The sequence below is a fragment of the Bombina bombina genome, chromosome 4, assembly GCF_027579735.1.
Source record: "Bombina bombina isolate aBomBom1 chromosome 4, aBomBom1.pri, whole genome shotgun sequence".
Taxonomy (NCBI): Eukaryota; Metazoa; Chordata; class Amphibia; order Anura; family Bombinatoridae; genus Bombina; species Bombina bombina.
The window spans coordinates 860,668,022-860,694,004 of NC_069502.1; the positions used below are offsets into that span (position 1 = coordinate 860,668,022).

The 25,983-nt window shown below is 37.2% G+C and overlaps 1 protein-coding gene across 1 annotated transcript in view; it reads right to left on the bottom strand.

Annotated features, from left to right (window-relative positions):
• LOC128657999 (uncharacterized) overlaps positions 1-25,983 on the bottom strand; it is a 302,915-nt gene that overhangs the window by 168,397 nt on the left and 108,535 nt on the right. Inside the window, exon 9 of the mRNA XM_053712439.1 lies at positions 1,357-1,914. Coding sequence (XP_053568414.1) covers positions 1,357-1,914 — 558 coding nt within the window. The remainder of the gene's footprint in view (positions 1-1,356; positions 1,915-25,983) is intronic.

Consider the following 25,983-nt stretch of genomic DNA (forward strand, 5'->3'; position numbering starts at 1 on the left):
TATTTTATACTTGAACACTTGCTACCACCTTTTTGTTGCTACCTATCCCTCTGGTGAGAGGGGTTCTCTAGTCTGGGTCTCCCCTGACCACTGGCGGTTCCTGACTTCCATTTGTGTCCAGCAGGCCTTTGTTCAAGTCTGGTGGGTGACTATATTGATCCCATCCTGCCTCTATAGCATCAAGGGAGATGCTACAACAAATGTGAGTACCTTTCTATTAACACACTGACTCACCTGTGTTAAGACAATACTAGGCCATATAGGCACCTCTGTCTTTTTATGTCGTTTTAATATAGACATCATATCAATACCGGAGGTTGGTCCCCTGGGTGACTGTAAGAAATCCCAGACTGCTGCTATAGCACTAATTGAGGTGCTTCCACAAATGTGAGTTTACTCTGTGCACACACATTTATTTCATTTCTGGACCAGACAATATTGGGCCATGTGGCGCTTCTGTCTCTTCTTGTCTTTGTAGATTGTCAGTGGACTAGATGTACTAGTGAGAATTGTACCCTATGCCCCTATTTGGCAAACTCAAATATTGAAATAAAAGAGTACAATAACTGAACCAATAGGAACAGTGATAATAACCTAATCCTATGAATCCATACCCCTATTTGTATCTAAAGAATCCTAAGGAAAAACCTATTATAAGGTTGTCATGATGTATACTGTATCTAATTCTTAACAAAATGGTGTTAGGGTATGATGTTCCTACACAATAAAAATATAAGATGGATATAAGGAAAACAGCACACCTGTCTTGTCTTGAGGGGCATGGAATGTCAGACTTGCCAGGTCCACTTGTACATCAAATAACAGAGAAAATTCCAGCCTCCAAATAGATAAAAATAATTTATTCTTTCATGTAGGGTCTTTGACCCTACATGAAAGAATAAAGTGTTTTTTATCTTTTTGGAGGCTGGAATTTTCTCTGTTATTTTAAGTGTAACCTATAACATAGCAATACCAATCATCTCAGCTTCTTACAGTTAGTACTCACATCTTGAGGTAAGAAAACGTATATACTTCTAACCCTGGGCAAATGAGCCCTTCTTGCCAAGTGCATAAGTTCAGAAGTGCAAATATGTAAATACTTTCAAAAAGGACATACACAATATACATGAAATATCAAGCAAAAAAGTAAGGGAACTAAACTGTGGATGAGCACAAGAGTCCAGCAATATTAAATACATTAATCAGGGCCTCCACCTCAAACATAATAATTTTCATGAGAGAGCCCAAGCTCCAAATCTCAAAAGGAGCACAGAATACTGTACCGGACCTGAAGATCTGGCATCCATTTCTAAACATAAAATATCACCCAACACCTGATTTCATGTCTCCTAATACAGGCTCAGAAATAATAATTCTCTGCTGCAGAGGCTTCAGTGGGACAAGAATTTTAGCATTGCACACATGGGAGTCGACTGCCCTCCCAGACGCAATCACTTGGTCACAATACCAATTTTCCTCACACAAATCAACGATCTTGCTCCCACTTGAGAGAGAAAAAGAGAGCCCTCTGGATATATCTGCAGGTGAGTTGAGAGGATCCACATCCCAATATCGTGTAGTTGGCACCAGCACTGCTCCACTGTTACTCGGAATGAGGTTAGCCATCACAGTAAACAGATGTCTTCCTGTGTGCACTGCGACATGCGAGTCTTCAGGGTCCAGAGAGAAAGGTAAGAAGCTGGTGCAGGGACCTGTCCGTGCACTAACATCAAGAAGTTGGGTCATACTCAATTGCTCAGCGCCGCCCTGACAAGCTGGTTCTGTATGCATCTCTGTACAAGACTCAGGTACATCCCCTGCGTGGGTGCTCTCCATGTTGCACAAAAGGCAATCCAGCCTGTCACACGTGCGCTCAAAATCGAGCATCATATTGCCATGTATGTCTCCTCCATGCTCAAACAGGAAATTCAAAGAATTCGATAGCAGCTTACTCTCAAGACAGCGTTACAGCAGGCAGCCAAAGATACCTGCTGGGGGGTTGGAATGGAGACATAGGCCCCCAGACAATCTCTGCTATATTAGGGCTGCGTAGAAATTTGTTAGAAGGCTTGATCAAAGCAGGTATCTTTCACACATTGGAATCTGGGTTCCAAGATCCTGGATGATTCCAATTACCGCTGCTTTGAAGAAAAAATCTCATATACTAGGAGCAGCTCAGAATATTGCGCCCTAAGATGGCCGCTGCCCGGAAGTTCCCCCCAAGTTGATACAATTTTAAACAATAGAATGCAAAAGTTCCTTATTTTTTTCCTGCACAAATTGTTTTCACTGGAGACCGGCAGCTTCCTGGACAAACAGGTGTGGGTACGTCCCTGAGACAGATGGATGTATCTAAAAAAAGAAAGAAGCTCACAAAGGTTCTCCTTTGTATTAGTCTATTACCTTTAATTTAAAAAGTAAAGTATAAAAAACATACAAAAACAAGGGGTCCCCAAGGGGTGCCTACTCACAGAATTAAGCCTCAAACAATTACCAAGATTACAAGTTGTGCACTATACCCGGTGCGTAAATAACACAAAATAATTAGTGGTATCGCACTCTCCATAGCGCAGCCATTACAAGTTACAGAAAAACCTTCTTTTGTTGTGCAATATGGTGTGTTAAGCTCCATACCGCACAAAACCCAAGGCCTGACTTTACGTACTCGTGCACCATTTCCCCCATAGTCATCAATGGAGAGAAAGTGTTAAAACTAACACCTGTGATCGCGGAATGGAGATCGCTATAAGGCAATCCCCATTGATGTCTATGGGGAAAACCCTAACATAAAACCATTGTCTAATAACCCCTAATCTGCCACCCCCCGACATTTCTAACACTAAAGTTATTAACGCCTAAACTGCCGCCCCCCACATCGCAAACACCTAAATAAACCTATTAACTCTTAAACCACCGCCCCCTCATATCGCCAACACTAAATAAATTGATTAACCCTTAAACCACTGGCCCCCCACATCGCCAACTACTAATGTAAACCTATTAACCCCTAAACCTCCGGCCCACCACATCGTAAATAATAAACTAAACCTATTAACCGCTAAACCACCGGTCCCCTACATCGCAAATCACTAAACTAAACTATTAACCCCTAAACCTAACACCCCCCAACTTTAAATTCAATTTACAATATAACTATCTTATAAGATTACAAAAATAAAAAAACACTAAAATTACGAAAAATAAAAAAACACTAAGATTACAAGAAAGAATAAACAAAATTATCCAAAATAATATAAATTAAACCTAATCTAATACCCCTACAAAAACAAAAAAGCCCCGCCAAAATAAAAACATCTCCTAATCTATCAATAAACTACCAATAGCCCTTAAAAGGGCCTTTTGTGGGGCATTGCCCTAAGTTAAACATCTTTTTTTACCTACAAAAATTACAAAGTATCCCCTAACAGTAAAACCCCCCACAATAAAAAAAATGTAAAAAAAAAAAAAAAAAAAAACCTAAGCTACCCATTGCCCTTAAAGGGGCATTTGTATAGGCATTGCCATTAAAAGGGCAATTAGCTGAGTACCTATTTCGGGGTTAGACTTAGGGGTTTTTTGTTTGTTTTTTGGGGTGTTTTTTTTAGATTAGGGATTTTTTATTTTTATGGGTGCAAAAGAGCTGCTTGCCCTTTTAAGGGCAATGCCCATTCAAATGCCCCTTTAGGGGCAATGGGTAGCTTAGTTGTTTTTTACACTTAGATGTTTTTATTTTGGGGGGTTGGTTGGGTGGGGGGCTTTACTGTTAGGGGGTACTTTGTAATTTTTGTAGGTAAAAGAGCTGTTTAACTTAGGGCAATGCCCTACAAAAGGCCCTTTTAAGGGCTATTGGTAGTTTATTGATAGATTAGGGGGTATTTTGTTTTTATAGGGGTATTAGATTAGGTTTAATTTTTATTATTTTGGACAATTTAGTTTATTATTTTTTGTAATCTTAGTGTTTTTTATTTTTCAAAATTTTAGTGTTTGTATTTTTTTGTAGTGTTAGGATTTTTAAATTTTGGAACAGTTTTTATTATTTTTCGGGTTTTTTTTTATAGTTATATTAAGTTAATTTATTTTTTATTTGATTTTACAATTTCAATAATACAAAATAAGCAATGCTTCTTTATATTGCCTTTACTATCCTCTGTTGTTTCCATCTGATTACCATAACTCCAGTCTCTTAAGTAGTCAAAGTCCTGTGTTTTATATAATGGAGTCTCCAATATCCACAGTGGGTGCATATTATTGGAGAAAAGGCTTGACTTAAACATGCTAAAGTAATACAAAGCATAACCAGAAATTAATACAAATACAAGTTAAACAAAAACGAACAAAAAGAAATAACAAAAAATAAACAATAGTTGAGTCTTGTTTGATCATTAACAATTTTAAATCTCGTTCTTTTCCTACTTCTATAGTTAAACTTATCAGTAAGTATCTAAGGGACGGGTGATTTTATCTAATTACTCTCCTGTATGACAAATGGGACAAGTAGATGTATGTTATTACCATCTATTTCCGTTAAGCATTGTCAGTATATTTATGAAAATCTTAGTAGTGCTATCCAAATAATATATATAAGTTTATGGCAGGGTTATAAACACAATACAAAGAAATAGAAACCCTTATCAACCATGCACCTACTAGACCATACAATTAATATAAATATCTGAATTCTTTTATTTAGTTAATATCCATAAACATATTGAACTATATTTGCAGTAAAAGGAAACTAAATAAAAGTTTATATGCGTTAAAACCAACTCTTAAGATATGCTATCCTTCTTACAAAACCCAGAAAAATATACCTTCACAATTCAGCCTTTTAATTATTTAACACAATGGGACTAAAAACCTTTAACATCCAAGCAATACAATTCTAAACAGTGTTTATAAAACAATAGGATAATATATATTCTGCTATTTAATTGCAATTTATCCTAATACAAAATTAACTGACAATATCAGAACTTGTATAGATGAGTTACTTAGCCAATCAGACACAGATTTAAACAATATATATATAGGCTGTGAAATGCTAACTAAAACACACTGTTTCTTTAAATCTATTAAATGCAAATTAACTATGCATATAACTTATCTTACAAAACCTTGAATACGTTACCAAAGTAAAAAGCAGTCGATATCCGATTATTCCTTGGTAGGAATTATTTTACCTCAGATCACCAATAAGTGTATATCGCAATCAATGAGAAGAAGGTAGATCAGCTTGTTTAGAATGAGTGTATTTTGGACGCCCAGCAATGTATCATTCAAGTCAGCAAAATCTGTCCCTTTCTCTCCATTGCATTCACTTTTTATTTGGTTTTCCCATCACTGGTAAATTGTGGGTGGCCCTGCGGGAGCTGACCTTCCCATTGGTTATCTGGGAAGTCTAAATCGGATTGGCCCTTGGAAATTTCATTTTTAACAGCCAGAGAGAACCTTCTGGCTGTAGTTCTCGCAACATAACACCAGGTGGCAGCACAAACAGACACAGCAACATTTGAAACAGCTTAAGTCAGTATTTCTATGAAATGGTTATTAATTTTTATCATAATTTACTGCGACAACTATTCATAATATTTGTTTTGGATAAGTTATATCTTAATGAATTTTCTGATCATTTTGATATGAAACATCACATATCTAACATTATATTAAAATAACTTATATTTCATAGTTATATCACATCAAATATATATCTCATAGTCATATCACATCAAAGTAACTTCCATATTTTCATCTCACTATATTTTAAAAGATGTATGTGAAACTTTATAAACATTTATTTGTATGTTTATATGATATGACTTAATTCATTTCATGCGGCATTCCGTCTCTTTCTAAGATTGATGCTCATGACCAATGGTTGTCTGCAATAAAAATAGAAATAATTATTAGAGATGATCCAATCATTAGTATGTGTATGGTCCACAAGTATTTATTTATATTCTTAAAAACACAGAGGCTAAGTAAGATCTTTTGTGTTTTCAAAACATATATATCATTTCTATGTATATCTGAATTTATCTGTCTGAAAAATATAAGCAAAAACAGAGGTTATTACACATTTTTGACTGACTAAAACAGTTACCTCCCAAGCTTAGCAAATACCCATGTAATAATAATATAGAATTTAGACAATTTCCCAAATTTCTATATTTAATACATTCTGGGGCATGTATTTAAACAGAGAGAGAAAAAAAAATGTTTATTTGCTGTCTGCTTACGTGAACTTCCAGAGTCACACCTTAGCATTTGTCTGTGTTTTCCAAGGCCTTTATTGCTCCACATGGGGTCAATCCATGAGGAGTTGTAAGAGTCTTTAAAACAGCATATTTCCTGTTTAGCCAGCAGTGCAGATGTGTATTTGATTTTATTTGTGTCACCTTCCCCCAAGAGGGGTTTTTGCAGTAAGTCTTCAAATAGAGATTCAGTGAGATAGAACTGTTGTATCACACGTGTCAAATTCCAAAGGGGTCCTTGAACACATTCTTTTCTCACCTCACCAAATGTTCTGAGGTTATAAAATCTGCATATATAGTCAAATGAATAGGGTCACTGAGCTATTTCCTTTAGAAAAGAAATGTTTGTGTTTCAAAAAGGCTCTACTGATCGTCAATCCTGATAGACGTGTATTAGAAGCTGTGTTCAACAAACTCATGTTTAATTAATCCTGAGTTCTCATCTAACATATACAGTGTATAAAATATACATATATATATATATATATATATATGTACACATATGTAATATTCATCATAATATTCATATACTCTGACATAAATCCCCCTTCCAACTTCAAATAGATGTAGGACACATGTATTTGAATTGGCTTAAAGTCAGTGGTATTTGATGAGGATCAACCGTATACCTCATAGACAGTCTCTTATGAAGAAAGTTTGTTATTTTGAGCTTTCATGTTTATCAGTTAGGCATCTTTAAATTACAGTATGTCTTTAATGCATTTGGGGATATGACACTTCATTCTCCCTCTATGACTTGTAGTTGGGACCTGGGATGACATGCCCGCAGTTGATTTATATGTACCCATTTATCTATGAAACCTTCATTTTTGGGGATCCGTATTTTATAGGCCACTGGAGATATTTTGTCAGTAATGACAAAAGGACCTTTCCATGAGGGAAGAAATTTCTTCTCCCTAACCTGATCTCTTCCAAAGTTATAAAGATAAACTTTATCATTTATTTCATATTCCTTTTTGGATGTTTTGAGATCATAATAGGTTTTAGTGGCAGTTGCGGCTCTTTCTAAATTCCTTTGAGCAAATGCAAAGGCATGTTGCAGGTGTCTCCTTAGGTTTTCCACATATTGATGTGTATTGGCAGCGTTTATCAAATTTTGGTCTGATGTACGGTACAGCAGATGCTGAGGTAGAACCATTCTTCTACCAGTCATCAGCTCAAAAGGTGACATCTTGGTAGCACTACTTGGAGTTGCTCTTAATGCCATTAAGACTAGAGGTAGTTTTATATCCCAGTCTTTACCTGTTTCACTCACAAACTTTTTGAGGATTTTAACAATGGATTGGTTGTAACGCTCTACACCACCACTTGAGGCAGCTCTATAAGCAATATGGAGCTTTCTTTTAACCCCTAGTATTTTCCACATTTTTGTCATCACTTCGCTAGTGAAGTGGGTCCCCCGATCTGATTCGATTCTTTGGGGCAAACCAAATCTGGAAAATACATGGTTGATGAGCAATGCTGCACATGTTTCAGCACTATTGTTAGGTGCACTAATGCACTCTACCCATTTAGTGAACAGGCATGTCACTGTTAACATGTACTTGTTACCTCTTGATGACCTTGTTACCGGACCAATAAAATCAATTTGTATATCTGACCATGGCATTACCATCCCCCTTTTCTGCAATGGCGCTCTATGCGTTGGGGCAGTGGGTTGGAACTGTGGACAGATTAAACACCCTTGACAGTAGGTTTGAACATCTTTCAACATGTGTGGCCAAAAAGCGTAGTCACGCAATATTTCGTACGTGAGTTTGGCACCGCGATGACCAGATGTGGGAGCATCATGGGCATGTTGAAGCATTAGACCTCTGAACTTGGTGGGTACTACCCACTGTTGGATGCCAGTTTTGGAGGTTCTAATTAACAAACCATCCTGTAATTTGAATTGTGATTTAGATTTTATTAAGATTCTCAGATCTTCTTTGCCAATACAATCATCTTTTGAGATGGGGTTGCTTTCAGGATCTTCTATGTGTTTATAGAAGATGCCTACAATGGGGTCTTCTTTTTGACTAGTGATCAGGTCCTCACTAGGAGAATCCTGACTCCATTGTACCAAGTTAGGCTCACTCTGTTGTTTTGCCTGGTTTCTGGTAATGGCTTCTACCTGAATTGCACCCATTAAGTGTTCAATATTAAGGAGTTCTCCAGTTATGGCTCCTTGTTTGGCTAATGAGTCCGCAAGGTCATTGCCTTCCTTATCAGGACCTAAAACTCTGGAATGACCCTTGGTCTTTTTCCAGTGTATGGTTAAATCATTGGATACTACCAGATTATCAATCTCGCAGAACAATTTGCCATGCTTGACTGGTTTGTTATTGCTTTTCTGCATGCCATTTCTTTTCCAAGTTGGCAGGTATTCAACAAAACTGTCACGCACATAATTTGAGTCAGTTATGATCACAAATTCATGAATACCATGTTCAATAGCCATTTCAATGGTTTTGAAAACAGCAGTTAGTTCTGCAACTTGACTGGATCTTGGTCCAATGTTGAAACCTACAGATATATTTGAGAATCCATTTGCCCCAGTTATACCAATGCCAGCGACTAGTCTGCGCTCATTATCAATAGTGGCATGGTAAGAACAACCATCAACATATACCCAAGGTAATGTTTGACAATGGTCTTCATTGTACATTTTATATGGGGAAAGCAATTGTTCTTCCAGAAAATCATCTTCTGATAATTTTTCCCCAGGATCTCTAGCAGTACAGTCGTGGAGCTCAGCAAGCCCTTGTGCGACTGGATTCTTTTTATTCTGCTTGTAGCGAATTTCTAAGGGCCAGCCTTGTAAGGAAAGAGTCCACGCTGTTATGCGGCTATTAGACAAATTCCCATCTCTTATTCTCTCACTTTGCAAATATAGCAAAGGCTGGTGGGCCGTTTCTACAATAATTTTCTCGCCCTGTATATAGCTGCGGAAATTTTGTAGAGCCCATACAGTAGATAAGAGGGCTTTTTCGCAATCGTTAAACTTTATTTCTACTGGGGATAGATTTTTGCTCGCATAAGCAATGGCTTTGTTCAAATTATCATGCTTTTGGTATAACACAGCACTCATGCTTATATCTGTGTAACCTGTCTCTAAGAAGAAAGGTTTACCACCTTCAGGGTACGCTAAGCAAGGTGCTTGAGTGAGTTTTCTCTTCAGCTCTCTGATGGCTGTCTCTTGAGACTCACCCCAGTGCCATTTCACATCTTTCTTTAGAAGAAGTAGTAGTGGTTTAGCTAATTCCGCATAATTATCAATGAATTTGCGAGAATAATTCGTCATACCCAGGAATGATCTCAATTCCTTTAAGTTAGTTGGGTTTTTAGAATTCACTATAGCTTCCACCTTTTTCTTTTGGGGATTTAATCCTTCAGAGGTAACTTCATGTCCCAAGAAGTTTACACGAGTGCGGCACCATTGAGCTTTTTGCAGGGATAATTTGACACCTGCCCTTTTAAGTTGGCTGAGGACGTGTTTAAGTTCTGTGATGTGTTTTTCAAAGTCTGTGCTTTTGATTAAAACATCATCAACATAAGATAAGGTCCCCCTTTCCAGTGCGTCAGGCATAGCCTTATGCATGAATACAGCAAATTCATGTCCAGAATTTATGTATCCAAATGGAAGTCTCTGGAATGCATACTGAATCTTTTGGAAGGAGAATGCTAGCTTATATTGGTCCTCTTCATGTACCTTTATGGTCCAATATCCCTGTGCACAATCAATGGCAGTGAATATTTTGGATCCCTGCATTTGTGCTAGGCACTGGTCAATGTATGGTACAGGCCAGCCAGACATGTATACTCGTTTGTTTAGCTGTCTTAAGTCAGCACACAAACGCCATTGTCCATTGGGCTTAAGGACACCTAGAATAGGATTATTATAAGAGCTGTGCACCTGTCTGATAATACCTCTTTCTTCCAAATTCCTTATGATCTCTGCAAGAGAATCATATGAGGCTAAGGGAAGTCTGTATTGTTTGACAAATACAGGTGGCGCATTAGGATCTGTTTGTATTCTTGCAATGTGTAAGTCTGTGGTACCACAGTCATAAGAATCCTTAGCGAAAATATCCTTGTACTCCATCAGGAGTTCTCGCAGCTGTTGGCGTTCATCATCGCTAGAACAGCCATTAGCTAAGGATATTTGCTCTTCGACTATTTGCTGAAATCCTGGAAAGATTTCAGGCTGTCCTATTTCATAGGCTTCTTCCAGTCTAGAGGTGAGATCCCCTTGATTATAATTTACATTGCTCCCATGACTCTGGGTATTGGGGTAATCTTGCTGTTTGATTGGCTGATCAAACACCAGAGAGGCTTCTTCAATTTTACAGATGCCTTCCTCTGAGCTGAAGGGATAAATAGACTGAATATTAAATAGACCCTCTGGCATAGATGCAAAGGATTGTTCTATTAATTGTTCTTCAGTTAGGTATCCTTCAGGTATTAGCCCAATTACATTATTCTGGAATCCAAAAGTGTAATAACTTGATTCCAGTGCATATCCTATGGTAGTTCCCTTGGATAATGTTATATCCTGTGGGGTCATGTTATGCACAATAATATTTATTGGAACAGTTCCAATATTCACCATAGGAGTGTAGGTTACTGAGACACCCAGATTTTGTATTCTATGGGAGAGGCAAATCAGTGTTTCAGAAGTTTTTAATTTCTGACCTCTCTTTACCTGTAAGGGTAAAAGAAATTTATCAGCCCCAGCAGGAATTATAACATCGCTAGATACCTGCATATTCACAGCATATGGCAATTGCTGGTTTGATTTCAGGGCTGCATTTTCATCCTGAAATACTTCAGGGTCCCCCTTTAACCTGCTCCAGAGGCAAGAATTAATCAAATCTATTTGTATGGCATATCTATGTAAGATATCATTGCCAATGTATATTTGATTATGGGGAGTATTTAAAACTAAAAACAGGTGCTTCACTGACTTATTTCCTATAGAGATAGATAATAAGCACTTAGCTGTGATGTTATAGCTTTCAGACCTGTCATCCAGGTTGCTGACACTGTGGTCTTGGGGAGAAAGATATTTAATCACTTTAGGTTCAGCTATCTGCGCTAATAAACCTTCGCTTATATAGCTAGCTTCCTGTTTTAAGTTTATTTTAGCATACTCGGTTTTACCAAGGTCATGCACTTGTATAGGGATAAATAGATCCTCTTTAACTCTCTCAATCCCTGTGAGGTATTGAGTGTGGCCTCCCCCCTTAGGGATTTTATGATCCCCCTTGTGGAGTGATATGGTTAATACATCGCCATCTAGGGAAATATTCGCTATCTTTCCAGGCGAAATTTTAAAAGTATTACCATCAGAGCCACTAAAAGGAGTCTGATCGTCTATTTGTAGAATAGTGATTTCAGGTGCAGAGTTATTCCTGAAATGAATCTCCACAGCATCTGGTTTCTCTTCCACCACGTGACAGCTATGTCGGGCGTGAGATATACCAGATTTTTCATAATTGATAGGCCGTTTAACTTGCGACCAAATTACATTATTTATGCAATCAATTATGGTGCTTAATCGTTTCAGGAGATCACTACCAATAATTAAACGATCAGTTGGCAGATCCACTATAATGACAGGGTGTCTTATGACCCTGTTCCCCAATTTAAATTTTAACCAGGCAGTACCGTAAACTTTTAGGGAGTCACCCCCAACACCTATTAGAGAACCGTCAAATTCTTTTATTTTAGGTTTGTGGGGTGTTAGCTCATTTAGCTGTGTGTAGTACCTGTGGGATAAGATAGTTGCCTGTGACCCAGTGTCAATTAATCCCCTGATAGGGTTGGAGACTGAATCTTGCAGCTCAACTAGTACATAATATCTTCCTGCAGTTTCTATCATTTCACACATAAAATTTGCATTCTTGTACATCTGTGGGCTTCGCCACGTTTTACCTGAATTCGCTGTGTCATTCGATGCAGAGGAACCTTCATACCTACCTGTTTCCTCTATGACAGGGTTGGTTGGATTCTTTTGTACTGCATCTGTGGAGATAAGGTTAGGAGAGAGCTGCAGAGGAAAAGTTTGGTTAATTTTTCCCGGCTGATGTCGCTCATTGTCACAGCTAATTTGTCCGTTTCCGGTCTGTGGGGAGATAACATGATTAGTATCATTGATATTTATTACTACATTTTGTATATCTCTCCCCTCCCCTTCAGGTGATACTGCAGTATTTATGACTGTGCCTGTGGTCCATTGCTGACCACTGGCTGTACCCCTAAAAAAGTATTGTTCGGTTGCTGAGCCGTAGATTTTTGACTCATATTAGCGATTTGTTCGCTCAACCGATTTAATTGGGTAAACAGCATATCTACCTGATTGTACAAGTTACCTCTACCCCTGGGCCTATCTCTTGGTGCCCCATTGTACTGATTCCTGGACCATTGTGTTCCCTCAGAATCAGGGCCACTATTTCCATTCTGGCGTGGTTGCCCCTGGGGTTCAGCTTGTTCAGTATTAATATTTTGGGGAGCATTATATACCTGGGGTGTCTGGTTACCCTGAGAATATCTTCGCCGTTTATTGTATCTACCCTTGCGCGGATACCAATTATTTGGTGAGTATTCTCTTTGTGAGTAATTATTCACCTGATTATGTCCCCCACTTTGGTTATAGTCTCCCTGCGCCTCAACCTGTGTAGGGGGAGGGGCAGAATTAAACCTCTGTGGAGATGGCCTGTTTTGACTGGCCACCTCTGCATAAGTCCTCTTGTTAGACTCCAAATTGAGGGGGCTAGGTGACACCCTAGTTTCTGCCACAATTTTGGGTTTTGACTCCTTTTTAACCCCCTGCTCACTGGACTGCTGAATAGAGTATAACTTCGTACTCTCTTTGATCAGCCATTCCAATGAGCAGTCCTCATCAAAATCTCTAGCTAAGTTAATTTTGATGGGTGTAGGCAGTGCTTCAAAAAATAAATTTACAAATTCTGAGCCATCAAATCTGGGATTATCTTCAGCCATACTGTACGCATTTTTCAATACAGAAAGGAATTCGACTGGACTCTGATTCGCACGACACTTTAAACCATATACCGCTATTTTCGCGGCAGTTTTAGTGCGATATTGCCCGAATTCTTTTCTGCATTGTTGTTTTACCCCATTCCAGGAATGAATATTCATATCCTTTAGTGAAGCAAAGAATTTGTGATGCTTACTGTCAAATACCCAAGGCAGAAATTCAATTTTCAATTTCTCACTTGTAACATTCATTATAGCTAACGCATTTTCAAAAGCCTGTAAATGATCAATTACAGATGTTGTTCCCTTATTGGAGAATATAGGTACTGCGCGTTGTACGAAGGTGATTATTTTATGGGAATCATAGACTTTATCAGACTTATTTTGGGATTCTCTGTTAGAGTTTCCCTCCCCCGCATCAGCTGCGCTACAGCTGTCCTCTGGATTTACATCCTGAGGGGATTGTCTATTTGGGAAATCTACTTCTGACCCGTTAGGGGTCATTTGTCTATGTTGTTCTATATATTTTCGTACCTCGTCCCTTACGCGTTCGCTAAAGGAGTTAGCATTATCTGTATTATTCTCACTGCTAATATAGGGGTTTTCATTATGGCGATATGACCTTTTTAAATCGCTTAATTCTCTCTGGCTTTGCGCAAGCTGTTTATTTAAATCTTGTATCTGCGCGATTAAGTCCATATTGTGCTTATCTAAGGTGGCTAGGTTTTGGGCAAATTCATCCATTTTATTTTTGGCTATTTTTAAACCCTCTTCGCGTCTGCGCGAGGAACGAATACTATTTTCTAGCTCCTGTATTTGCAATCGTTTGTCTGTGACACAAAACGACATTTCGTCAATTATGCATATTAAAAGGGGCCAGGATTTTAGTATTAGTTCGTCTCGCTTTTTGGGAGCTTCGCATTGATTAATCATTAATAATTCCTGGAAGAATTCATTCTCTTCATTCCACATATTATTATTAACGGTAATATTTTTAGCCCTAGTTTCAAGCATATCCATAAAATCATTTAATTCACCCGCAATATTAAACTTCCCTTTAAGGTAACTTAAGATATCTTTCTTAAGGACCTGACCTTTAGTAATAGGTATGGTTATGGGACCAATTTCATTGCTATGTATAGAATTAAATGAGTCACTTCTGGCTACAGACATTATTGTATTGGTTTAGTACTTAGTTAAACTAAAACGCTAATACAATTTTTGCCAATAAAAAGAGAGAAGGAAAATTTTTATATTTCAAAAAAAAAAAAAATATTATTAATTTTGAAATATGAAAAATTAATATTCCAAAATATGAGAAATTAATATTTTTGATTAACTTTGAAAATATGAAAAATCAATATTTTTGATTAATTTTGAAATATGAAAAATTAATATTTTTATTAATTTTTTAAAATTAATCTTTAATAATATTTCAAGATATTAATGTCAATCTCGAAATATGAAAATTAATATTTCAACTTTTCAAAAAAAAATTATATCTTCAAAATATTAATATCGAAATATGAATTTTTTTTTTTTCTCTTTTATAATAATTTCTATTTACTTACAAATATATTATATCAATTATGATGGAATATTAATAAATCTCAGAAAAAGTGCCTCCAATTATTATGTCAGTATATTTATGAAAATCTTAGTAGTGCTATCCAAATAATATATATAAGTTTATGGCAGGGTTATAAACACAATACAAAGAAATAGAAACCCTTATCAACCATGCACCTACTAGACCATACAATTAATATAAATATCTGAATTCTTTTATTTAGTTAATATCCATAAACATATTGAACTATATTTGCAGTAAAAGGAAACTAAATAAAAGTTTATATGCGTTAAAACCAACTCTTAAGATATGCTATCCTTCTTACAAAACCCAGAAAAATATACCTTCACAATTCAGCCTTTTAATTATTTAACACAATGGGACTAAAAACCTTTAACATCCAAGCAATACAATTCTAAACAGTGTTTATAAAACAATAGGATAATATATATTCTGCTATTTAATTGCAATTTATCCTAATACAAAATTAACTGACAATATCAGAACTTGTATAGATGAGTTACTTAGCCAATCAGACACAGATTTAAACAATATATATATAGGCTGTGAAATGCTAACTAAAACACACTGTTTCTTTAAATCTATTAAATGCAAATTAACTATGCATATAACTTATCTTACAAAACCTTGAATACGTTACCAAAGTAAAAAGCAGTCGATATCCGATTATTCCTTGGTAGGAATTATTTTACCTCAGATCACCAATAAGTGTATATCGCAATCAATGAGAAGAAGGTAGATCAGCTTGTTTAGAATGAGTGTATTTTGGACGCCCAGCAATGTATCATTCAAGTCAGCAAAATCTGTCCCTTTCTCTCCATTGCATTCACTTTTTATTTGGTTTTCCCATCACTGGTAAATTGTGGGTGGCCCTGCGGGAGCTGACCTTCCCATTGGTTATCTGGGAAGTCTAAATCGGATTGGCCCTTGGAAATTTCATTTTTAACAGCCAGAGAGAACCTTCTGGCTGTAGTTCTCGCAACATAACACCAGGTGGCAGCACAAACAGACACAGCAACATTTGAAACAGCTTAAGTCAGTATTTCTATGAAATGGTTATTAATTTTTATCATAATTTACTGCGACAACTATTCATAATATTTGTTTTGGATAAGTTATATCTTAATGAATTTTCTGATCATTTTGATATGAAACATCACATATCTAACATTATATTAAAATAACTTATATTTCATAGTTATATCACATCAAATATATATCTCATAGTCATATCACATCAAAGTAACTTCCATATTTTCATCTCACTATATTTTAAAAGATGTATGTGAAACTTTATAAACATTTATTTGTATGTTTATATGATATGACTTAATTCATTTCATGCGGCATTCCGTCTCTTTCTAAGATTGATGCTCATGACCAATGGTTGTCTGCAATAAAAATAGAAATAATTATTAGAGATGATCCAATCATTAGTATGTGTATGGTCCACAAGTATTTATTTATATTCTTAAAAACACAGAGGCTAAGTAAGATCTTTTGTGTTTTCAAAACATATATATCATTTCTATGTATATCTGAATTTATCTGTCTGAAAAATATAAGCAAAAACAGAGGTTATTACACATTTTTGACTGACTAAAACAGTTACCTCCCAAGCTTAGCAAATACCCATGTAATAATAATATAGAATTTAGACAATTTCCCAAATTTCTATATTTAATACATTCTGGGGCATGTATTTAAACAGAGAGAGAAAAAAAAAATGTTTATTTGCTGTCTGCTTACGTGAACTTCCAGAGTCACACCTTAGCATTTGTCTGTGTTTTCCAAGGCCTTTATTGCTCCACATGGGGTCAATCCATGAGGAGTTGTAAGAGTCTTTAAAACAGCATATTTCCTGTTTAGCCAGCAGTGCAGATGTGTATTTGATTTTATTTGTGTCACCTTCCCCCAAGAGGGGTTTTTGCAGTAAGTCTTCAAATAGAGATTCAGTGAGATAGAACTGTTGTATCACACGTGTCAAATTCCAAAGGGGTCCTTGAACACATTCTTTTCTCACCTCACCAAATGTTCTGAGGTTATAAAATCTGCATATATAGTCAAATGAATAGGGTCACTGAGCTATTTCCTTTAGAAAAGAAATGTTTGTGTTTCAAAAAGGCTCTACTGATCGTCAATCCTGATAGACGTGTATTAGAAGCTGTGTTCAACAAACTCATGTTTAATTAATCCTGAGTTCTCATCTAACATATACAGTGTATAAAATATACATATATATATATATATATATATATATATATGTACACATATGTAATATTCATCATAATATTCATATACTCTGACAGCATCTAGTAAAACCATACTGTATAAAACATTTCCCTTGTACCAAAAAACCCAGGATGCCTATTCATACAGCACGTATGTTGTGTTGATTTTATTCCTAATTTCTAGCCATGGAGGTACTCAATTTTTCGAATATTTAGCTATACAGGTTCTGGTAATTGGGCACAGTATTCTAATAAAGGGATTGATAGCTTTCTTGAACCTCCCTATGTGTTCATGTAAAAGAGCTTGTGATATTGTAAGTTGGATGTTTTCCTCTAGGAGTGTGCTGATAAGGCTCAACAAAGATTGCCAAATTTCCTTAACTCCCACCACATATGTTTATAGGAGCCTACTTCTCCGTATTCTCTATAGCATAGTCTGCTGTTCGTCTTTGATATATGTGATGTCGGGTGTTAGGTACCAGCGATAAGCTGTTTTTATCGCGTTTTCCTGTAAATCTGCACAGCGTTAAAATTTGTTTCAGTTAGTTTTGGACCGATTCAGATTTTTCTAATTTCGTTTTGGATCGATTTGAATTCGGATACATTCGAATGTATTCATTTTGGATTAATTTTGGATTCAAATAAATTCAGATGTATTTGGATGTATTTGATTTAGATTCAATTCGTAAATTTGGAAGTTCGGTATGTGTTATGTTGATTCAGATGGTTCCAAGTTACACAAACGGATATTATTTCACTGTTCTATCTCACTAAATTTAATTTTTATACTGAATTGTTATTAGTCCATGGCCATTCCAATGTATTGAATAAATCCAAACTAGTTTAGTTTCGTTGCTAGGGTAATTCGGAAATTTGAATCCATTTGAATCTCCGAATTTGGTGAATTCGCCCGAATTTCGATTAGAAACGAAACGCACATGTCTACTCAAAAGGCCTTTACAAATAGAGCTAAATATGTCATCCCACTTCTCTACTTCCATGCTCATTTCCTGATCTTCTTCCCATCTAATTATGATCCCACTCTTATTTTTGTGAGATATGTTCTGAATATCTAAGAACAGTTTAATAATGGACTGTTTCGGTCTATCTGTTGAGTTGCATATCTTTTCTAGTGTGGTTTTAGGTTTTGGAGAAATCCCTTTAAGATATTTTTGTATGGAAGTAGATAACTGAAGATATAGGTACCATTGTAATTTATTGGGGTGTATTAATGTGCTATAGCTGAAAGTATGTAATGATTTTATGGTTGGTCACCAGATCTGCCACCCTATATAGGCCCTTGTTGGCCTACTTATCAATTATGCTGTGGTTGTCCCTCGGATGTAATAATCTAATTGGCATCATCAGAGAGTGGAATGGCAGTAAGTCTTTGTGTTTTGTTATTAAATGTAAGTCTTGTTGCCTTGATTCTTTGACGGTGGATTTGTGTGTGGGTCTTTTATTTGTTTCTCTAATCCATAGTATGTCATCCTGGTTCTCTTAGGTCTCCACATCTGCTTCTAGTGTGGTCTATAGGATATCTTTAGATGTTCTCCTTATCAGGGACATTTGGGCTATTCTTGATGCTTTATAATAGTCTACCAGATTTGGTATGCCCACCCCTCCCTGCAGTTTATGGCATGTCAGGGTTGTAGAGGAGATCCTAGTAGATTTATTACCTCTAATGTAGGCTACTAGTTTGGATTGAACTGTAGTTAATTCTAACATTGGTATTCCAAGTGGTAATGTACTAAACAGAGAATGCGGGGGAAGATATTAATTTTAACTGCTGAAAGCCTCCCATACCATGAAAACTTGTATTTTTTCCATTTTTGAATGTCTTGTCTGATAGTCTTGATTAGTGGTGTATAGTTGTATTTGTAAAGTTGCACTAGCTGGGGTGTCAAGTTGATGCCTAGGTATTTGAAGGAGTGTTTTACCCATCGAAGGTCAAATTTAATTTCTATGTGTTTTTTTGTGTGATGTGGCAAAGCCACTGGTAATGCTTCACATTTGTCCAGGTTGATTTTGTATCCCGAGATATGTGAGAATTTATCAAGTATTGTATAAAGGTTTGGCAGAGAGATAATTGCTCTGGTGATTGTAAGGAGAATGTCATCTGTGAATAGGGTTAATTTGTAATCTGTATTCTTGATTCCTGTAATATCTGGGGAAAGTCTAATTCTAGCTGCCAAGGGTTCGATACCTAAAGCAAATATTAAGGGGGATAACGGGCACCCTTGTCTTGTACCATTGAGGGTTGGGAATACTTTTGATTTATATCCGGTGGATACAACTTGTGCTGTTGGTGTAGAATATATTGCCTGAACAGCTGTAAGGTATGGCCCACTAAGTCCCATATGCTGAAAACAAAATTTATGCTCAACTGATAAATTTCTTTCTTTCCGGATACGGTGAGTCCATGACGTCATCAATTACTGTTGGGAATATCACTCCTGGCCAGCAGGAGGAGGCAAAGAACACCACAGCAACAGATGTATCAATCCCCTACCCATAATCCTCAGTCATTCAACTGAAGGTAAATGGAAAAGGAATAACACAGAGGTGTAGATGGGCCTGAGGTTTAGTAAAAAATAACTGTCTTAAATTTAAGGGTGGGGTCGTGGACTCACCATATCCGGAAATAAATAAATGTATCGGGTTAGAATAAATTTTGTTTTCTTTCCTAAGATATGGTGAGTCCACAATGTCATCAATTACTGTTGGTAACCAATACCCAAGCTACAGACTAGGGAGGGAAAACAAGACAGGCAGACCTAAACAGAAGGCACCACCGCTTGAAGAACCTTTCTCCCAAAAGAAGCCTCAGCTGAGGCAAAAGTATCAAATTTGGAAAAAGTATGCAGAGAGGACCAAGTTGCAACCTTGCAAATCTGTTCCACAGAAGCTTCATTTTTGAAAGCCCAAGAAGACGAAACAGCCATAGTGGAATGAGCTGTTATTCTCTCAGGAGGCTGCTGTCCAGCAGTCTCATAAGCAAAATGGATCATACTTTTCAACCAGAGAGAAAGAGAAGTAGCAGTAGCTTTCTGACCTTTACACTTTCCAGAGAAACAAACAGGGCAGAGCACTGACGAAAATCCTTAGTCGCTTGTAGGCAGAACTTTAGAGCACGCACAACATTCAAGTTGTGCAACAAACGTTCCTTATGAGAAGAAGGATTCGGACATAGAGAAGGAACAATAATTTCCTGGTTAATATTTCTGCCAAAAACCACTTTAGAAAAAAAACACAGCTTAGTATGAAGAACCTCCTTATCAACATGAAAGATAAGGCGAATCACACTGCAGGGCTGAGAGCTCCGAGACCCTCCAAGCAGAAGAAATAGCAACAAGAAACAAAACCTTCCAAGATAACAACTTGATGTCTATGGAATGTAAAGGCTCAAACGGAGCCTGTTGCAAACCCTCAAGAACTAAGTTAAGGCTCCAAGGAGGAGCAAAAGACTTAAAGACAGACCTGATTCTGACCAGGGCCTGACAAAAGGGTTGAACATCTGGCACATTCGCCAGATGCTTATGTAACAACACAGATAATGCAGAAATCTGACCCTTCAGAGAACTGGCTGACAAACCTTTCTCCAGACCTTCCTGGAGAAAATACAAAACCCTAGGAATCCTGACTCTCTTCCAAGAGTAGCCTTTAGATTCAACCCAATAAAGATATTTACGCCATATCTTATAGTAAATCTTTCTAGTAACAGGCTTGCTAGCCTGAATCATGGTCTCAATGACCGACTCAGAAAAACCCTGCTTAGATAACACTAAGCATTCAATCTCCAAGCAGTCAGCTTCAGAGAAACAAGATTTGGATGAAGGAATGGACCCTGAGTTAGAAGGTCCTTCCTCAGAGGCAGCCTCCAAGGTGGAAGAGATGACATCTTCACTAGGTCTGCATACCAGGTCCTGCGAGGCTACGCAGGAGCTATTAGAATTACCAATGCTTTCTCCTGTTTGATACGAGCAATGACTCGTGGAAGGAGAACAAACGGAGGAGACAGGTATGCTAGAGTGAAAACCCAAGGTACCACCAGAGCATCTATCAGGGCGGCCTGAGGATCTCTCAACCTTGAGAAACGTACCTTGGAAGCTTGGCATTCTTTCGAGACGCCATCAGATCTAACTCTCCACCCCTGTAATGTGGATGGCAGATAGACAACAATTGTGGGTTTCTGCCCACTGAATAATCTGAGCCACCTCCTTAATGGCTAAGGAACTCCGAGTTCCTCCCTGGTGGCTGATGTAAGCCACTGAGGTGATATTGTCCGAATGGAACCTGATAAACTGGGCTAAGGATAACTGAGGCCACGCTATTAGAGCATTGTAAATCACTCTTAACTCCAAGATATTTATGGGGAGAGCAGACTGCTCCCGAGTCCATAGACCCTGTGCTTTTAACGAGTCCCAGACTGCCGTCCATGGTTTCAATGACCCAGGAAGGTCTCCAAAAACATGTGCCTCGAGACAGATGCTCCTGAGAACACCACCATGGGAGAGAGCCTCTCGTTGACTGATCTAGATCTATCCTCTTAGTTAGATCCGAATGGTCCCCATTCCATTGTCTGAGCATGCATAACTGTAGAGCTCTCAAATGGAATTGAGCAAAGCGAATGATGTCCATGGAAGCAGACCAATTACCTCCATACATTGAGCCACTGATGGCCAAACAGTAGACTAAAGAGAGAGGCAAGAGGAAATAATTTTGGATTTTCTGACCTCTGTCAGAAAAATTTTCATAGACAGACAATCTATTCAAGTTTATAGTCATCATAAACTGACCCTCTTGTACCAATGGGGAGAATGGACCGGATGGTCTCCATTTTCTGAGAAACTTGTTTAGGTCTAAAATAGGGCGAAAAGTTCCCTCTTTTTTGGGAACCACAAACAGATTGTAATAGAATCCATGACCCTGTTCCCTTTCAGGAAGACAGGAACTATCACTCCCAGGGAAAAAAGGTCCTGAACGCAATTCAAGAATGTCTCTATTTTTATCTGGTCTGCAGATAATCTTGAGAGAAGAAACCTGCCCCTTGGAGGAAAAGTCTTGAATTCTATTTTGTAACCCTGAGACACTATGTCTACAGCCCAAGGATCTGGGATATCTTGTACCCAAGCTGGAAAAAACAGAGAAAGTCTGGCCCCCACTTGATCCGATTCCAGACCGGGGGCAACCCCTTCATGCTGACTTAGACTCAGCTGCGGGCTTCTTAGATTGCTTCCCCTTGTTCCAAGACTGAATGTGTTTCCAAGAATACTTGGATTGTTCCTGCTTGGAAGAGGGAGAGGAAGCCTTTACTTTGGGGTTACGAAAGGAACGAAAATTACTTTGACGTCCATTAGATCTATTCTTTTTGTCTTGTGGTAGAAAAAGATTATTTTTAACCAGTAATGTCAGAGTTATTTCTTCCAAACCAGGACCGAACAAGGTCTTACCCTTGTAAGGAAGCGCTAAAAGCTTGGACTTAGAGGTAACATCCACTGACCATGACTTCAGCCACAAAGCCCTGCGAGCTAGCACAGCGAAGCCAGATATCTTGGGTCCTAGCTTAATAACTTGCATGGTGGCATCAGAAATAAAGGAATTGGCTAGCTTGAGAGCCTTAATCCTATCTTGGATTTCCTCTAAAGGAGTCTCAACCTGAAGAGACTCAGACAGAGCATCGAACCAATAAGATGCAGCACTGGACACCATGGCTATACAAACTGTAGGTTGCCACTGAACGCCTTGATGAACATACATCTTCTTCAAATAAGCCTCCAGATTTTTGTCCATAGGATCTTTAAAAGAGCAGCTATACTCTAAAGGAATAGTAGTTCTCTTAGCCAGAGTATAAATAGACCCTTCTACTTTAGGTACCGTGCGCCATGAATCTTTGCTAGAGTCAGCGACAGGAAACATCTTTTAAAAACAGGAAACGAAGAAAACGGTATCCCCGGTCACTCCCATTCCTGCGCAATAATTTCCGTAGCACGGTCTGGAATAGGAAACTCTTCCACAGAGGAAGGAACATGAAAGTACTTATTAACTTTATTTGATTTCTTGGGGTTGACAACGACAGGCGGGTCAGAGTCATTCAAAGTAGCCAAAACCTTCTTTAACAATACACGGAGGTGTTCAAGCTTAAATCTGAAGGATACTACATCAGCATCAGATGAAGGAATTACACTGTCTGAATCTGAGATTTCACCCACAGAGGCTACTGATGTATCCTCCTCCTCAGACTTATGAGAGAGAGCAATCTGGGTGTCAGAGTTTGGGACAGAAACCTTAGCATCTATATCTTTACCATTCCTCTTGCGTTTTCCTTTTAGCATAGGAATGGCAGACAAGGCTGCAGATACCACCGAGGATATCTGAGCCACAATTTATGCCTGCAAATACACTCCTCCAAGAGCCTGAGAGGAACCGCAGGGCACAATATGTGATGCCACTAAGGCTTGGGACGTTTGAGGAGAAAGCTATGACATTGCCTGAACAGCATCATCCTGAGAGACAGTTGGCTAAGAAACAAAAAGTTTATCTTTATTTTTCAAAGTCCTCTCTATACATGAGGAACAAAATTGCAAGGGCAAAACAATTTGGTTTTAGAGCAAAGAAGACAATTGTTCATTTAAACACATCCTGTTCCATGGCAGAATTTTTTTTTATTTAACCTTAGATGTACTGCTACTTTAAATAATGCCTCTTAGCTTGAAGCAAGTCACCCAATAATGCAATATAAACTTGAGAAGCAAGAAATAATATACAACACAAAATAAATTTGACCACCTCTACACCTGCCTACCTGCCCCTCCGGTAAGGAAAAACACTGAACTGCAAGACCGGATTCTGTCAACCGCTTCTAAGCAGAGTCGGACCAAATGGTCACATGATCGGCAAAAGAGACTGCACCACACATGTAAGTGCGCGTTTATAGCCGGAAGAGAAAACAACACAGCCGCTCTCTGACAGAGATGACTGTGTCAGAGCTGGCAATGATCGTAATGAGACTGTTAGAAATCCAAGGAGCGCCTAATGAGAAAGTCTAAGGATGTATAATTATAGTAATGTCATTTAATTAACAAATACAATACATATACTCACAGTTAATACAATAAATGCAATTAATTTAAAATTAAATATAAAAACATGGATCCATGTAGTAAAATAATGCAGGAAATACAATGTGGTCCTGATTGTACAATCTGTTAACTTAATTATAATCGTAGTTAGTAATGTCCATTTCTGATAAGTTCCTTATAGATAGAGAAGTTATCCTTAAGTGATAGTGATCAAAATGTGCCAGTAAATCCAAAAACAAGGGCAAAAATATGTGATAAGAAAAAAAAAAAATCAAAACATAAAGTCACAAAAATATTATATTGTGGTGAAAAATTGTGAATGAACGTTTATCCAAAATTTTTTTGTTAAATGATGTGATTGTGTCCAATATTAGTGATATAAAATAATCCTCCTATTCAGTGTATTCTCAGATTGTAGAAAATCAATGCCAAACAATACCAAAAAATACCAATGAAAAGGATATCCGGTCTCTTTCCAAGACTCAATTCCCTGATATTAATCCTGTGAACAAAGTAAATATAACATAGTACAATAAGGCTGATAAAATCGTAAGTTTAAATCAGAATGAAGCTCTCCTTCTATTGTCAACGTGTTTCGGCCCTTCCTTAGGCCTTTATCAAGACTATATTGTGGTGTGCTATGGTGGCTTCTTTTATTAGTGTAAGTGGCCAATCACTATTATCGTTATTTTGGCGCCAAACTGTATCTGTTAACAACCGGAAGTGATACCTTCCTTCTGTTTACCTTCCGTTTTGAACTTAACATTTCTCAGTATCCTATATACATTTTTATTTAGTCTGTTTATTCAGTCTTCTAGACTGATTGAGATGTGTGCTTCCCCTTAGTGTTTACGAATCTTGTAGCGTGTGTATCATTATTTCCTTTATGTCTCTTGATTCGCCAAACCAGAAGTGACGTCATTCGTCATTGTGTCACTTCAGGTATCGATTGTATCATTTCCAGTTTCATGTTCTAACGGTTAGCTGTTATGTTAGCTAACTCGATGTCACTTCCGGTTTTAATTGGGTAGATCGATATCGTACTTCAGTTGTTAACTGAATATAAATGCGCCTATTAGGCTACTTATAAAGATAATAGGGATTCTAGGATTTCAACTGCTACCTATCTATTAAGTAAAATATGTTTGTGTTGTACATAAGGAACACAATAATGTAAATTTAAAATTGATACTATAAATATACATTAAAATTATTGATGATGTTTAAAACACTCAAATTCCCAACTTTTAAAATAAAACCTAGTGGGTATGTTATACAAATGAATACATATTCACATATATATTAGCAAAATAATACATTTAAATACTTTAAAATATTCATAAAATGAGTTGTTATGTTTAATTGAGATGTCGATTATTAAACATGATGTGAGGGCCATGTTGTCCATGTTGGTTTTATATAATTGGTAAGGTCAGAGATTATATATATTACAATTGAAATTAAGGAGTTAGAGATCATAAAAAACTTCAACAAGAGTTTTAAAAACATTAATGTCTCCCCAAGACAAACTATAAAATTATACTTATATCCCCGTCTAACTAGTATGAGTTTAGGGGGTTTACCGTATAAATCTTATATTGGCTCAGCCTATTTGTTATCTATATCTAGTGGAATAGAAATAAATAAAAATAAAGATAATACATTTGGTAAAACTATTACAAATATTAGAGTATTAGAAAATTGGAAAGTATATTAAAAATTAGAAAGTATTTTAAAAATAAGTTTATTAAAAATAAGGGTGGCCTCCTACTTTCTTGGCGGATGTTTTGGATATATAGAATCAAACAGTTCAGGATTCTATGAAT